The sequence below is a fragment of the Nannobrachium achirus genome (assembly GCF_963921795.1).
Source record: "Nannobrachium achirus genome assembly, chromosome: 10".
NCBI lineage: Eukaryota > Metazoa > Chordata > Actinopteri > Myctophiformes > Myctophidae > Nannobrachium > Nannobrachium achirus.
In genome coordinates, this window is record NC_137819.1 from 29,336,773 (window position 1) to 29,353,618 (window position 16,846).

Below are 16,846 nucleotides of genomic sequence, written 5' to 3' on the forward strand. Positions count from 1 at the left end.
ACATCGTGACTTGGGAACTGTTGGTTCTCAAGGCTGCTTACCTAACATATATGAGTGTGCAGATTCTATTCTTTTCCATGTCTTTGTGCTGTTTGGTTTAAATATGTTTGGTTTAAATATATCGGAGTGTGTGAGTGTGCCTCACGCTACATAAACAGGAGATATGTTCCTGCCCTATGGGCCGCATGGCTTGGGAACAGTTGGTTTGCAAGGATACTTACTTACCTTTTTATGAGTGTATGGGTTCTATTCTTTTTCATGTTTTTGTATTCCAAGAATGCTGTTTGGTTTACTGAAGTAACAACCACTTTTCACTTATGCAGCGACTAAATATACAGCTTCCTGATTATCTCATATGTATAAACCCTTATGCCCACAAGCTAAATAAAAACATCCACAAGCTAAATAAAAACATCCACAAGCTAAATAAATAAAAACCTATATTTTGCAACGTGCTGTAGGTCATCACATTGCCGCACAACTCCATCACTCTGAATGGCAACCAGAGCACAGATGACCATGGATCCCTGGCCTACGAATGGTCCCTCAGCCCTGAGAGCAAGGGCAAGGTGGTGGAGATGCAGGTGAGAACTATGGCAAGATGCTGTGATGAGAGAGTACAGCCAAGAGTAAATTGATTTATTGCACTGAATGTTTATTGAACTCTTAGACAGTACAACTGTAGCAAAATGTATCTGTAAGTTACCCTGAGTTAAATTACATTTATTACATTTGTTTGTTGTAATAAATCAGCAGTTTATTGATATTTGTGTGCATGGGAGTGTTTTAAAGTTGAAATGAAGTTGTTCATGACAGGCATGAAAATATTGCTCTGTCTTCGGAATGTTGAAAATGAAATGAAAATGCCTTACCTGAAATGCAAAAACAATTAATTTGCAGTAGAACCGAATAAATACATGCTGTCTGTGTCCTATCTGGTTTGGTACTGTACATACAACAACAAAGAATAGCGCAACGCGTTGTTTGTAGATATTATCGGTGTGTGCCACTTGTGCCCAACAAGGCACAAATTAAGCTAAATTCTGCTTTACACTCGACTCACATTCTGAGATTCTGAGTTCTTCCATGACTTCTTGCGAGAAGGAGTGTTGTTGTCCTCTTGTGAGAATGTTGGCTAATTTTTTTCTTTACTTTCAGGGTGTGCGGACCTCAACCCTTCAGCTGTCTGCCATGCAGGAGGGAGACTACACCTTCCAGCTGACTGTGACAGACTCAGCCGGGCAGCAAGACACTGCCCAGGTCACTGTCATCGTGCAGCCAGGTGAAAACAACGTGTTTTATGGCTCATCAGCTATGTTAGCCACTTAACTCAGTCGGTGCCGTATATAAAGTGTATATTATATTGCTGTTTCGCCAACAAAGGGTTAAAGAAATAGTGTGCACGCTGGTGCACACATTCGTGCACAGATCATGCACTATGCACGTGCTTGCTTTTCACAGCTTTCAAACAAAAAAATCCGCTTGGAAATCCGTTCAGGCATTCAGGAGAAAGCAGCCCTTATGTTTTCTTCAAATGTAAACAAACATGGCTGCCATGTTTGAAAGATGGGGTTGGTATGGGGGTTAAACATGCAATTTCGCGATCGCGATCATGCCTAGTACATTGTTGGAGGTCCAAAAAAATATTATTATTATTATTATTTTTTTTTAAAGACGTCCAAAAGACGTCTGGCAGGGAAGGCCATAGTTAAAAAGACGTTTTTATTATAGAAAACGTCTTTCTGGCAGGGTATGAGTTAAGCCCTATATAATTAACCGTATTTAACTAATATGAAACTAGCTGATTTATTCTGTAAGCTGATAGATGCTTTGTGACTTTGCAGATTGGCTGTTTTGAATTCACATTCACAAGATTTTCACCTATAATGAAATTAGTCTCCCTTGAGATTCCTAGATACTGTTTGACAGAAAGAACAGCAAAATTCTAAATATGCTGTAATTATATTTGACAGGCTCTCTGATTAAAAGTTGTAGTTGTAAGTATTGGTTCTTTACCATCTTTACCATTTCTCTATGTAATCTCACTGTGGCTACTGTATATAAGTCTACAAATACACAGGAAGGATGAAATCTAACACATTAGTGCAGCATTGTAGTTGGCAGGCTGGTTCCTCGCATAATCTTCTAAAATTCATAGAGCTAATGTCAATAGTAGCACAGGCGCCATTTATCTCAGTTACTGTTTGTTCAACCTTTAGTGGAGATGACGTTGGTAATACAACAAATGGGAAATGTATTTGTGTGCCGGCACATGTTTGAAAGGTTTTCATTTGAACACGCATCATCAACCTGTAAAGTGAACCCACGTGACCCATTTCAGGAATAGCATCCGAATGAAAACAGCATCAGTGTTTGTATTGACCACATATTTCTCATTTCTCACGATTTGATGTGACCTAACCAGTAAAAGTTTAATACACATCCACCCTGACACCAGTAGCCATTTAATCCAGTCACTTAGTGCAGCAAAAGTGTTCAAGTGTGTCAAATATATCGTTTATCAACCCCTCCTCTTATCTGCTGGAGCTCTGATGACTTATTCTGTTTATTTAACCTTTTTAATGGAGACGACATTGGTGATACAACAAATAGGATATGTATTTGTTTGCCGGCACATGCTTGAAAGGTTTTTATTTGAACATCGACCTGTGAAGTGAATGAAAACAGCATCAGTGTTTGTATTAACCACTCCAACGCTGTATACTTAGTTGTTTGACAAACAGCAATAAATGCCAGTCTACAAGCTCACAACACAACACGATCCCATGCGTTGTGCGCTTATGAATCGGAATATTTTAGCTTTTTCTTTTTAAATTGTGGAATCTTTTGAATAACTTTGCCTATAATAATATTGATGGGGGCATTTCTCATTGACTCAAATAGAACCTAATTCACCTTCCTCCCTCCCTCCCTCCCCCACCAGAGAACAATAAACCTCCTGTGGCAGACGCAGGGCCAGAGAAGGAGTTGACCCTGCCAGTGGACCGAACCACACTGGACGGCAGCAAGAGCAGCGATGACCAGAAGATTGCCACCTACCACTGGAAACAGACCAAGTGAGTCAGACACATACACACCAACAGTGGTGTAAAAAGTACTAAGTACTAAGTGCTAAAATTATCAATACTTATCAATAATGTAGAAATACTCTGTTACAAGTAATTTACTTTAGTAAAAGTACAAAAGTATTACTATCAACATGTACTTAAAGCAACAAAAATAGAAAGTAGTCCTATCCACTCCATTCACTCATATCACTCCAGCAGAGTAAAAAAATACCTCAAAATTGTACTTAAGTAGAGTACTTGGGTAAATGTACTTAGTTGCTTAACACTACTGCACACCAATGCTGACAACAATGCCCTTTTCTGCCTCGTTGTTGGTGAAAGGAATTACACGAATCTCAGCTGGTTCCTCCGTCACGTCTCAGATAGTATGAGAAATGACGGGATTCAAATCTGATGTAAAGGAATGTATACTCGCTGTGCTGTCTAAATTAGCTGTGCTATCAGGGTCGTGATTTGGTCTCATTTCTCCCTCTATCTCTCTCCATCAGGGGTCCAGATGGTGTGAAGGTTGAGAATGCAGATAGTGCCGTTGCCACGGTGACGGGTCTCCAGGTGGGAACGTACGAGTTCACTCTGACCGTGATGGACGACAGAAAGCTGCAGAGCGTCGACGTGGTCAAGGTCATTGTCCGAGAAGGTGTGTGTGTGTGTGTGTGTGTGTGTGTGTGTGTGTGTGTGTGTGTGTGTGTGTGTGTGTGTGTGTGTGTGTGTGTGTGTGTGTGTGTGTGTGTGTGTGTGTGTGTGTGTGTGTGTGTGTGTGTGTGTGTGTGTGTTTTTATCACTTTTTCTATTATCCTCCTGAATTCAAATATCTACAGTATGCAAAAGGTGGTCAATATGGGATGTTCATTTTCACGAAGGAAACATTTGAGCTGTCATTGTATAAAATAAGAGGATTTAGGTTACATGTGTAGTGGCTTTAGGTGTGTTTCTGCAGGAACTGCTTCAAATGCTTGACTATAATATGCAAAGCACAAAAGAACTGGTATTTAGACTGGCAGTGGTGTTGGGAACGTAAGAAGACTGAGGAGCCTGGAGGATATAGCAGACACACAACATGAATACTGCTCCATTTTCGCAGTTAGCGGGGGCGAGTGAACATTCTTTAAACGGTCTAAACTATGTACTCCTCCTACCCAGTTTCATTAAAAACTTAAAACCCAGTACATACTTAGTTGACTGGAGTCCCCCAGGGCTCTCTACTAGGCCCCTCCTGTTTTCACCCTACCCTAAACATCTTCACACAATAGCTGGTCTAAAATCTCGCTACTGCAATGCCTTGTGAGTTGGTATTTTTGCTCAATGTTTGCCCCAGGATAGGGACACTGAGGTTCATGTGCTTAATTTATCCTTGCTGCCGTCACTTTAAGTCCTAAAAAATGTCTGAAGAGTTTTTAGAGGTAAAAACCCCAGCTGCTTCTACAATACTCTATAAAACATGCTCCACCACACATTCTAGTGTCATGCCTGCCTGGATAATTTACCTAGTATGTTAAATCTAGCTACAGGAAACACAAAGAAATGTAAAAAAAAAAAAAAAAAAAAGATTTGTGGAGAGTGGATTATAGGAAGAGTGACAGCCTTTTCTCGTACCAATGAGAGCTCATTCAGGGATCTCACTTGTTAAAGGCTTGTCAATATCAACCTACAGTATATACAGTAGATGCCTTCCTGGTGATAAGGCCTTGAATCATGGTCCATGTGATGTTCTTTATCACCAGAGCTAGACCAGCCCCCCATGGCCCACGTCCTGTCCAGCGTGTCCATCTCTCTGCCCCTGAGGACAGCAACTCTAGATGGCTCTCACTCCACTGATGACAAGGGTGGAGTCGGCTACCTGTGGACCAGGGATGACAGCAGTCCTGCTGCAGGGGTGAGACTGGTTTTAACACCCCATTTAACCCCAATACAGAGAGAGGGTGACTGCTAGTTCCACCTGTTATTATAAGGGAGTGAGACTAAAGCCCAATTAATTCTTCGTCACATGTTGGTATCGAGCGTCAAAAATAGCCGACCTGCAAGCTCACAATGCGTTGCTGATGAGACACAATGTGAGCTTGTAGGTTCTGCTCGTTTCGGTGTGCGATGCAGCGTAAGGTTCAAGGTTGTATTTTATTCTTACGTCTTGTGTACAGGTACATAAAAGTAAAACTTCTTTTGGTTTGGCTTCCCTCAGATAATGCAGCAGCATAGATAATAACAGAATAATGGTAAAAACAAAAAAGATTAAAGAAAAGCGTAAAAATAAAATAAAATGCAGCATCATCAAATGTGCATATGATCTTAGTATACAGCATTTTCATTTTATCTTTTTTCAGTAGCTGCCACCTAACTTTGTGTTAAATGAGACTTAATACCTGTCCTAGATCATATTTAAGGACCAAATTGGCAACAGTAACACGAATAAAATAAAAATAAAATAAAATCTGTATTCGTTTCATATTGATTCAGCCAATTGTCAAGCAACTACCACAGCATCAATGAGTTTAATGTATAACGGAATAGCCTGGATCTGGTATTCTCAGTTCCAGTCCTAGAAATCTTGCAAAGTGCTGGGGTCATTCTACTGTAGCTGTTAACGTAAATGATGACTCATTTAGACCCAAGACATCGGGTGAATGCAGTTGCCTGCATGGTACAATAGACAGCTAACAGTAGATCGACTAGTGAAACATAACCCATGATGACATAACCCATATGAGCTTCATTGTTACATGGGGTTTGCTGTTGTCCAGTTCAAGGCTTGACACTGTTTGTCTCATATTTCTTTACACCAAAGCCAAAGGCAACACCTGGTCCCATTCCCTGGTACTTGCAGAGTTGTAGTAGATTCCATGCACATCCAAATAAAATTACAACAAGTACTGGATAAAGTAGTAGAGAAGAGAGAGCATGTCTGCACACTGCTTTGAATGCTCCAAAATGTTTGAGTCCAACAATATCCAGAAATGGATAGTTACTTAATGTTGAATATTTGACAAAAATATTGCGTGGGCTTACTTGATAATCTATCAGATAACTATCAGTTTATTGTTTTTTGATCTCTCAGCATGATCACAGGTGTATAAATACTGCTGTCATTAAAACACAGAAATACTTTGCTGATTAAAAACCTCAATAACACAATTTAATTAGAAAAATCTAAATAAATAGACCAACATTTTGTATGTATGTATCGTCTTGCTGCAAAACCAATTGCCCTCTGGGGAAAAATACAGTTGAAAGTTGAAGTTGATTAACTGGTTTCGAACTTTCGAAGAGTTGTAGAGGTCAGAGGAAAAACTGGTTTTGTCACATTCTGTGAGTTAATTGGAAACACTTCTTCATACTTCAGAAGATAAACAATCACAAGGAAATCCAGCATGAGGGACACTTTGCGGAGTGCATATCTCTACCAGGCTGAGTTGGCCAGCCATGAGTAAAGCTGTGCTTGCAATGGATTGCCAGTGCATTGCTGGGTAAAGAATTTACATAATTGCTTCATTGGCAGTGGAAGAGTGGTCCCACATTGCCCTCCTATCATGTGACTGTTCCCATGTTAGAGGAATATAGTGGGTACAGTAGTGATTGCATGAGAGGTGTCTATAAACACACAAGACTAGGCATATGGTATGATAAAATATGTATTTGGAACAAACAGAAATAATAAATATCAGGCAGGCTGGCAAACCGTCTTAACACTCTACTCTGAGAAAACAACAGTGGTCTCACGTTGATCTTCCCGATACTGAAATCCTATACAAAATAAAATAATTAAAAGCTGCATGAAGTGCTCAATAAAGTGCTCTTCTGGTAGTAGTAAATGATGATCAACATGTTGCCAAATAGATAAAAACACAGGTATGTAATATACAATTCAGCAGCCTTATGTAAAAAGTAACAAAGTGACAAAATGTAATCCTAAACAAGGAAGGAACTATGATGTAACAAGACCTGTTCTTTTGTTCCTCTCTATCTTTCCCTCTGGGGTTTCCCCACATCTTAGCTTTAACTTAGTCATTGTTTTCCTGTTTTAAAGGTTACATTCACCAGTGACTTGTTGATTAGATCTTCCTTGACTTGACTAGTTACACAATCAACAATTACAGTGTGACAGACGAACACTCACTCACACACATGCACACACAGAGACCGTTTCATAGTCCCCCATCCACTTTCTTGGTTGGTGATAACAGAAAACATAGTTTTCAACAAAAGACAGATAAGAAACAGAGTCTATTTTTTGTTTTGTATTATACAAAAATCAGCTAAGGTTTTAATGAACACCTGACATTTTGCTCCTGCAGGATGTGTTGAACAACTCTGACCACCAGGCGGTGCTGTTTCTTGGTAACCTTGTGGAGGGGAAGTACGGCTTTACACTCACCGTCACTGACAGCAAAGGACAGATCAGTGGTGACAGAGGCACAGTGGAGGTCAAACCAGGTACTGGAACCACACACACACACACACACACACACACACACACACACACACACACACACACACACACACACACACACACACACACACACACACAGCAGCACTGGATGTACTCTCACCTCTGGGCATAGATGACAGACAGGGGCGATTACAATACCATGCCACACATAGTAGTGGGCACATACAAATGCTGACATGCATCCACATGCCCATATATGGAGACCACTTTAAACTAGATGAAATCAGGTACACACGCGCGCGCACACACACAGGACGTATCTAATCCCTCACTCCTGGCTCAAGCCCATCTCTGAGATGGAGGGATGCCTCAATTTGACCCTTTTAATCGTTTTATTAATTCCCTCTCTAGTTACATTGTTGCCTTTCTCATTGCTATAAAACCCCCTGTTCTTTTTGGAGCTGTGTGGAACACAAGCTCCCTATATGTGGCCGTGTGTGTGGGTCTCCGTCCGTCCGTCCGTCCGTCCGTCCGTCCGTCCGTGTCTGTATGTAGCCTAAACTTCGGCACGCTACTAGTCCCGCACCATTTACGCCACCCCCGCAATATATACATCAAAACGTGCGGCTCGGCCGGGAATGGTGTGCTAGTAACTTTCTTTCCGATCCGCCTTACAATGGTGACATAATCGGCAAAAAACGACGCTGAATTGTCCCCATTGACTTATAATGGGACAATGCAAGACATCACATTCAAGTATTTTTCTCTCGCAAAGCATAGGAGCTACAGTTTCAAACCTCGGAGAGGAGATTCATAATGATTTTAAGAATTAATCGAAAAATAATTACATCACTCTGCCTCATGGTGGCGCTATAACGGCCCACTTTGCGTTTTGCCCCGTAACTCTTGAACCGTAGATCGGAAAATTAAAATTCTTTTTTCCCTGGATTCCTTGGGTCAAGACGCATCTCCCCATATAGGCCACGCCCATTTGCGCCAGGATAGATTTTCCGCCATCTTGAATTTTCTCCAAAACACACTTTTTGCTCCTTTTCCTACATATTTTCTTCAAATGTCACAAAAATCGGTACACATGATCCTGGGTGACCAGAGAGGTGCTGTTGAGTCTAGCCTGCCCTGAGCATCAACTGCAATACACACACACACACACACACACACACACACACACACACACACACACACACACACACACAGCTCCACTTCGAACAGAGGTTCGATTTTTTTCCTTTACCTCCACTGCCTTCATCCAACCCTCCTCTATTCCCTGTTTTTTTTTTTTTTTCTTTTTTTTTCACCACCACGCTTACTTTGTCCTTCTCCCTTTCCCCTCTCACCTGTCCTGCAAATGAAGCTAGACTTCTAGCTTGCCAAAATAAATTACCCCCACTGTTGTTCTGTAAATCTACTTTTATAGCTCCTACTAATGACGATTTCTTGTATATTATTGTATGTCTTGATGAACTGAATACACAGGACCACAATGGAAACAATCCCTCAGGGCTTTTTGTGTTATCCTTTTTAGCATTATTGTACATAACTGTACATCTGTACATTTTGGCAAACTTTTAATAAAGCATGCAATCAATCAATGAATCAATCTTCTTCCAGACACATGGGAGCGTGACCTGGTAGAGTTGGTGCTGGAGGTGTCTGTGTCCCAGCTGACCCACCGGCAGCGGGACATGCTCCTGCGTCAAGTCGGCGTCCTGCTGGGAGTTCTCGACAGTGACATCGTTGTGCGAGAGATCAGTGCCTTCAACGAGCACAGGTGAGCTTCCCTTTTAACCATGTTAACCCTGTATTCCCTTGAAACATTTTTCATTATGTTTTTAGAAAACCATTGTAAAATAGGGCTTAAGCGGATAATTAAGCTTCTTCGTGTTTGTACGTGTTTTGTGCTGTATCATTTATTTGAGTGTACATGCAGTACACAGTATATCTGTGGCGATTCCAATTCTAAATACTGGCTGACGTGGCTGTTATGAAGGAATCATCACATGTTTACTAAGGCTCTATTGTCTTGATGAACCAGAAATGCTCCAAACGTCTTTCAAGCAGGGATCAGGTATCTGTGTCCATGTGGCTTCTGGAGGTGTGAGTTATTGATGTTAATCTCTTCCTCCTTTGCTCAGTACTCGTTTGGTCTTCCTGGTCTCAGGGGGCCCAGGGCGCCCTCCCCTGTCCGGTCGAAGTGTTGCAATGGGGCTGCGCAACAAGTTGCGCAAACAAAAGAACGACTTCCTCATCTTCAAAGCTAGACGGGTGGACACAGTCAGTGAGTATTTATAGTAGCTGCTTGCCAGATTCAACACACTAGATAAAGAGATGTGATACTATGGATGTGAATTAACGTGCTATAGCTTTGCTAAGTTACAATTTCGCATTATTTTGTCACACAAACAACCAACCATTCAATGTGGGTGGTCAAATTGTGACAGAAGCTCATGTGTCAAGAATGTTAGACTGTAACTGCAAGTTGTTTCTTGAACTTTTCTCTCTTACTCTCTTGTTTCTTTCTTTTTCTGACTGCCATAGGCCTTGATATCATCCCATTTAGGCCTAACCTATAGTTAGGCCCAAATCAGAAATTAGCCTACAAAAACAAATATGTTGATACATACTGTACATGTACTGTAAGCCCCTCCCATACACTAAAATGTGTACCCGGCCTGAATGGGTTAAGAATTGCATTGTTGTGGACTGGCCTTTAGATTAACTCTCCTGTTTTCACTCTACACTAAATATCTTTGCCAAAAATAGCAAGCTGTCATAGTGTCATAACATGGCAGATCGTTATTGTCACAAAATGTCACCCTCAGAATAGGGGGTTCAAATGGTTAGATTAGCTGTTTTACTGCCACACAACTGAAATTGTGTTCCCTCTCTTATTACTTCTCTCTCCCTGTGTGTCCTCAGTTTGCCAGTTAAACTGCTCCGGCCATGGCGACTGTGACTCCTTCACACGGACCTGTGTCTGTCACCCATTCTGGATGGAGAACTACATCACGTCACAGCTGGGAGATGGAGAGAGCAACTGTGGTGAGAAATTAGTTTGAGAGTTTCTTTGCCCCTGACAGGAGGGATGTTAAAATGTAATTTAGGCCGGTCCACACCAATGCAACTCCTTGCAAAATGCATCTACTTGCAACTACTCACAACCACTATCCCCAATGGCAGTTGCAAGGAGTTGCATTGGTGTGACATGGACTTAAAACTGTTTTGTTGCAAAGAGTTGCGACTAGTTGCATTGGTGCGTTTGGCCTTAGACCAACCAGTAGGCGTCAGCATTGACAAGTCTACATAAGTGTGTGGTCAACCTGGGAGTTGGCACAATGAACAAATTTGGAGATGAAGGGGGGAAAATTGGCTATACTGGGTGTATTTTGTTAAATTGTTTACAGTTGTGCTAAGCAGTAATGCACTCGGGCTGTATCCTTTTATATTATATTATATATATCTATGTATTTCTGATTAATTTAGTACAATGGACCACAATGGAAACAAGCCCCTGGGTTTTTTTGTGTTATCCTTTTAGCATAACCTTTGACTGTATAACCTGTACCGATAGATAGATAGATAGATAGATAGATAGATAGATAGATAGATAGATAGATAGTTAGATAGTTAGTCGCACAACTAATCAATGCAGTGCCAAACAAAAAGTGTCCAAACAGTCAATGTTAGTCAGTGCTACACAAGTATCTCCCGCCATGTCAAACACAAGCACAATACTCTATACCAACACTACCCAAAAGTGCAGAGCCAAACAAAAGGTGTCCCTTTGTCAGTGCTAAATAAAACAACAACAAAAGCACAAAGAGTGACACAGCAAAAACGACACATGGACCCTTCCTGGAAAGTGTCCTCAGGGGTCAGATAAGCTTAATAAGCTTGTTAATAAAGTAATCAATCACAGCTATTGGAAATTAAGGTACTTTGCTTCGCATCATGCCAACAACACCCATAGCTGTTATATGCGATATAACACTGCCTATTGTATATTCTTGCTTAATTATCATGTGCACAATGCACATAGTATACACATTTAATATTGTTTTTGTTTTCAGAGTGGAGCGTACTCTATGTGACAATAGCATCCTTCATGATTGTTGTTGCTATAGCCACAGTTGTCTGGGGAATGGTGTGCTGCTGTCGCAGGTGAGAGAGACACTTAATAATTAGATTGGCATTACATTTTGAAACATTGTTAAGTGTTTGTACAAAACACTTTTTAATTAATGTTAAGCTACCACACCACCATTGCGCTTTAAATGAAATGTGACCTGGCTTATATATTCTTTGTGTTCTGTTGTATTCAATTAAACATATATAATGTATATTTTTGTGTGTACTGTACCACTTTATCTTGGCGTTTAGAATATACTCATGAATATCTGTAAATAGTAAGGGGGTCACACTGTCCAATTTCCACAGAGTTAACCCTTATATTTGTTAACAGGCGTAAGAGTAGAGTACGCAGAAGTAAAAGTCGTTACAAAATGCTGGAGCATGATGAACAAGACAGCCTGGAGCTGCAACCACCTAGATCTGGTGAGACACACACACTCTTACATCAACGATATGTGACATCATATAATGACACATCATGCCACAAGATGTGACATATGTTACATGATATGTCACATTTGTATAGTGTTCCAGACAGTTTTGTCTGCTCACTTCTTTGTCATCACTTCCAATTTCACTTGTTTAATCTGTTGTTTTATCCTTTCTGAGTTCTCTATCCTGATTGAAAATACATTTTCTGTTTAATAGAGATCTGGAGAGACATGGAGACTCATCACTTACCCTACCTTTAGCATTGTTCTGTAATGTTATATTGGGTTCTCATTCTGTTTCTCATGTTTGTTTCTGTCATAGTGCTGTGTCGGCACTTTGTCCTTCATCCAGTAGTGTTTGAAGTATTATAAATTTGCTAAACAAATTAAGTTTATTATTATTCTTTTCTATCCTTTGGTTCTCCTGCTCCTTCCAACCCGTCACCAGGTCGTGTCAAGGCTTCGCCAGCCCCCACCTCTTCCGCCCTCATGCATTCGGACTCGGACCTGGACAGTGACGATGGGCAGGGAGGGGTCCCATGGACGGAGCGGGAGCGAGGACAGCTCCTGAGACCCCAGAATGGCTCCCTGAGGAACGGACAGGGTCCACCGAGAAACAAGAAGCAAAGAGAAGAGCTGCTATAGCAACTGAGGAACGGGAAGCCCCCTAAAGCCTCCTCCTGCACATGCACTTACTCCTCTGACTTCACTCCTCCCATCTATTTGTCCCTCTTTCTTGTGCTTTTTTTCTACATGCAACATCATCATGCCACTCGCCCACTAAAGACACTGTTTGTGACACTTGGATTTAGGAGGGGAGAGAGAGAGGAAGAACATGCTGGATACATGTTGTAATCACATCCCACTGTCAGAAGAAATTCACGTCCCTGCACCCACACTGAGCCACTATAGAGGAGAAAACTGTATCATTTCTTGATGAAATATGGGTCATTTATGTGGAATGAATGGCAATGAAATACAATGTTAGAGCCCTGTGTAACATGGCGATAATGAGGATGAAATATACTATACCTCTCAGCGACAGGTGACATCATCAGTCAGTGACTGCGAGAGAAGACTAGCATATCTAACACTTTCTCTTGTTAAGAAGAGAAAAAAAGAATCTCAACTGACACGATAACCAGCGGCAGTTGAGCCCACTTCACACACTCACATTGGTTCACAGAGACACACAAGTATGTGCGCACATACACACACACTGCACCGTATTCACCCTTGTCCCACGTTAGACCGATGCTACCAAACACTGCCAAGTATCTACCGATGGTCAGCTATTATATTGATAGCTGATGAGGGGATATTTTATTTTGAAGGCTTAGCCGTCGGGGCATTGACAACCAAAATTGATCTAATGTTCCCCAAAACTGTACTGTAGCTGTACGTCATGTGCATGATGAGCAAACATATTGCAGTTCTGGTACGCTATGACGCTGGAATGACAGCCTGCATGTGTTAAACATACGTGTATGTGGTGCGAGAGTGCGTCTGGCCAATTGTGCCAAAAAAAACAATTTTACTTACAAAGCGATTAATGCGTTTGTTTTTATGCGTCTTATTTACGAACACAATAACGGAGTCACCAATGCGGACTGTCGTCCACCATGTTAGCTGGAGGTAGAGAGAGGCTCATGGGAAATGCTGTAAGAGGCTCCCCCACCTCACTGGTCAGATTCACTGGAACACACTGGAGAACCAATAGCCTGTGGATACCCTCAAGCACCCTGTGTCACTGTGGCCCACGGGACCGGGACAAGATGAAGGTGATGAACTGGGCGATACCTCCTCACTCACCTCAAGATGACGCGCTAATGGAGTGAATGCTAATAGAAGACACTTTGATTGTTTTGTTTTTAAACGACCTTTAGCTATCAGTTTGATGCTGATGTACTTTGTTTTTCATGCACCACCATGTGGTTCCTGTCGGTGAACTCCACTATCATGTTCCCTCTCATCAGGGGATAAGAACGAGGCTGATCTGTGATTGAGAAATCGGAAAGTGAATCAAAAACGTCAGCCTGTGTAAAATCGTGAGTGTTCTTTGAAATTAACATTCACGATTTTACAGTGCATAAACTGTGTTACAATTTTCTGAAATGCTTCCTTTACCATTCTTGCAAACATCTCAAAGAGATCAAGTAGTAGAGAATGAAGTGAAACTTAGTTCATCTGAATGCAGCGTAAGTCCAGCAACACTTGAGCAGCCTTACTCTGCTTACTCTGTAGACGTGAATGTGGAAGATGGATCACTGTAAGAATATACTATACTACATACTGTATGTCAAAGTTAAATGTTTACACCATTTATTGTATTCAGTTCATAGATACACTTGCAGACCCACTGCAATGTCCGCAAGTACTTTAATTCTAGTTGGTTAAGCAGAGAAAGTGCATCTCACATCTTCCAGACATCATTTGACCTTAAATAAATCATATCAGGGATGTACCTGATTATGACCAACAAAGACCTGAACCATTCACTTCTGCAGTGTGTAATGGCAAGAAGTAGCTGGTCATCACCATTGCAAATCTGTGAAGCAGTGGGTGGTGGTTAGGAGTGTGACTGGACTGGGCTGTTGAGAAGGAAAATTAAACCAAATAATGCTCCTCACAACTTCTAATAGTGCAATCGCTTTGCATGCAGACTGTGAAACTGGCCTGTAAGTTTAGTCACTTTTTTTCTGTTTTTGTTGAATGTTGAAAGGGTACACCTGTGATATGATCCAAGCTGTACTCTGTGTGGAATAAGCAATCATTTAAAAAGATGATTTCTCTGGGTGCCCGGGTGGCGCAGGTAAACGTTCCTACCCACCACTGTGGAGACTCGTGTTCAATTCCTCCATGGTGCCGCCGGCTTGTCCGGGCACTCCAATGAGCACAATTGGCCATGTTGGGGGGGGGGGGGGGGGGGGGTGATCACTGTCGACTCCTACAGGTTGGTCGGGGAGTGGAAATGGGAAGAATAGCGTGTTCATCCACACGCATTATGTCTTCCCGTTGAAACTCTTTCAGATGTCAGATGAAAAGAAGCTGCTGCCAACTAGTGTATCAGAGGAGACGTGGTTGTCTACAGTCTACTCTACACCCACCCCAAGACCCACAAGTGAAGTAAGCCTAGTAGGGGTTGGCAGTGACAGGGACTACTCATGGGGGGGTAAATGCAATTACTAAATTGGGGAAAAATGGGGAATAAACAAATGGTTGATCAAAAGAAAAACCATTGCACTTGTGCATGGTTGTTTAATTTGCAATGTACCTGTAGTAGTGGGTGTGCTGAAATTCACTCACCAACTGGACTTGAATAATCTATATCTAAAGTATTCTAAGGGAACTAAATTCATGCACAATTGAGATTTTATAATTGGACAACAATCAGTATTTTGACTAATTGACAGATTTGGGATTGATTGATTGACATTCAATTCTAGAAGTTGATGTTTTGTTTTTTCAAATGCCATGTGACAATAGATTTTCTTTTTTACAGAATACAGTTATGTCCCTATACTTCACAAAAGAATGACAACATTTTCCAGATTTATTTTTTACAATCTAACAATGGGGAATTATTCTGTTAATAACCATACTGTATTTAAGTTTACAATGTAATAGTTAAAAAGTGAATTGAACCCCATCCTAATGGGAGTCCACTGTAAAGACAGACAGTCCTAGTGGAGCATTCAGAAAATGAAGGGATTCAGAATTGTATTTAAAAAAGAAATGTTTATAAATAACATTAAAGTGAAGGATTCCCCTCCCTTAAAGTGTGACCAGACCTGATGCAACTGGAATAAAATGTTTCATATTGTTCTTGATTCTTCTGTCACTTTTTAATTACCTGATGATTGCTCATATAAGACTTCCAGCCATGACTTGACATTCAGCCATATTCCAAAATGTACCAACCATGACTGAAGCTTAATTGGTTTAATACTAAGAGTCATCAATCAGTTATCACAGAAAGGTAACAACAAAGGGTTTTCATATCCTGTCTTTTCTGTCTTTGTCCCACCTTTTGTGTCCCATCAGCTCTGACAGCGTTTCTGTACCGTAAAGGTTGGTGTTTTTTAAAGGCTGGTACAGAATCCAGTCTTTGGGTCAGAACCAAATGGGTTCTCAAATTAAAATGATAGCCAGACAAAGCCTTCCCAGGCTGCTATGATTTGATGTAGAAAAATATGTCTAGTCTTCAACTCTTCATAGCTGTAATTTCTCCCCCAGACTGTCTCTCTCTCTCAAAGACACACGCACACGCACGCACGCACGCACACACACACACACACACACACACACACACACACACACACACACACACACACACACACACAGGACATGGCTGGACAGCCAGCTCTGTCCTTTTGCTGCTGTTAAAACATTAAGCTGTGCCTCTTGACCCACCATTTGATTTCAGTATCATTGCCATGGCCTAATGTAATAACATAATCTCATTCACATTCATTGACCCACGATTTCAGAGTCACTGCCCTGGCCTAATGTAATAAGATAAACTCATTCACTTTCACTGTGTTCACGGTCACATTCACATTCAGTCACACACTTTTATGGCTGATTACATGGGTGTCCCTTACTGCTCCATAAAACTAAAATGATTTGCTGTGGTGACTGACTTTGACAATTAAGTAACCAATGATAGTACACAATGTCCTCTGACTGTCTGGATGTGACAGACTTATAGCATCTGATGAGATGGAGACATTTTCTAGATGACAGGTTATTGGACACGTTGATTCAAATACATGTGTGAAAGCATACAAATGTAC

The 16,846-nt window shown here is 41.2% G+C and overlaps 1 protein-coding gene across 1 annotated transcript in view; it reads left to right on the plus strand.

The window, feature by feature from the left end:
* kiaa0319l (KIAA0319-like) overlaps window positions 1–15,019 on the plus strand; it is a 34,797-nt gene extending 19,778 nt beyond the window's left edge. The window contains exons 13-24 of the mRNA XM_080734913.1: window positions 462–584; window positions 1,159–1,282; window positions 2,945–3,077; window positions 3,578–3,726; window positions 4,811–4,962; window positions 7,376–7,514; window positions 9,100–9,259; window positions 9,624–9,766; window positions 10,408–10,530; window positions 11,559–11,649; window positions 11,951–12,042; window positions 12,499–15,019. Of these exons, the coding sequence (XP_080591039.1) occupies window positions 462–584; window positions 1,159–1,282; window positions 2,945–3,077; window positions 3,578–3,726; window positions 4,811–4,962; window positions 7,376–7,514; window positions 9,100–9,259; window positions 9,624–9,766; window positions 10,408–10,530; window positions 11,559–11,649; window positions 11,951–12,042; window positions 12,499–12,695 (1,626 nt within the window). The 3' untranslated portion in view covers window positions 12,696–15,019. The remainder of the gene's footprint in view (window positions 1–461; window positions 585–1,158; window positions 1,283–2,944; window positions 3,078–3,577; window positions 3,727–4,810; window positions 4,963–7,375; window positions 7,515–9,099; window positions 9,260–9,623; window positions 9,767–10,407; window positions 10,531–11,558; window positions 11,650–11,950; window positions 12,043–12,498) is intronic.
* Window positions 15,020–16,846: the final 1,827 nt, after the last annotated feature.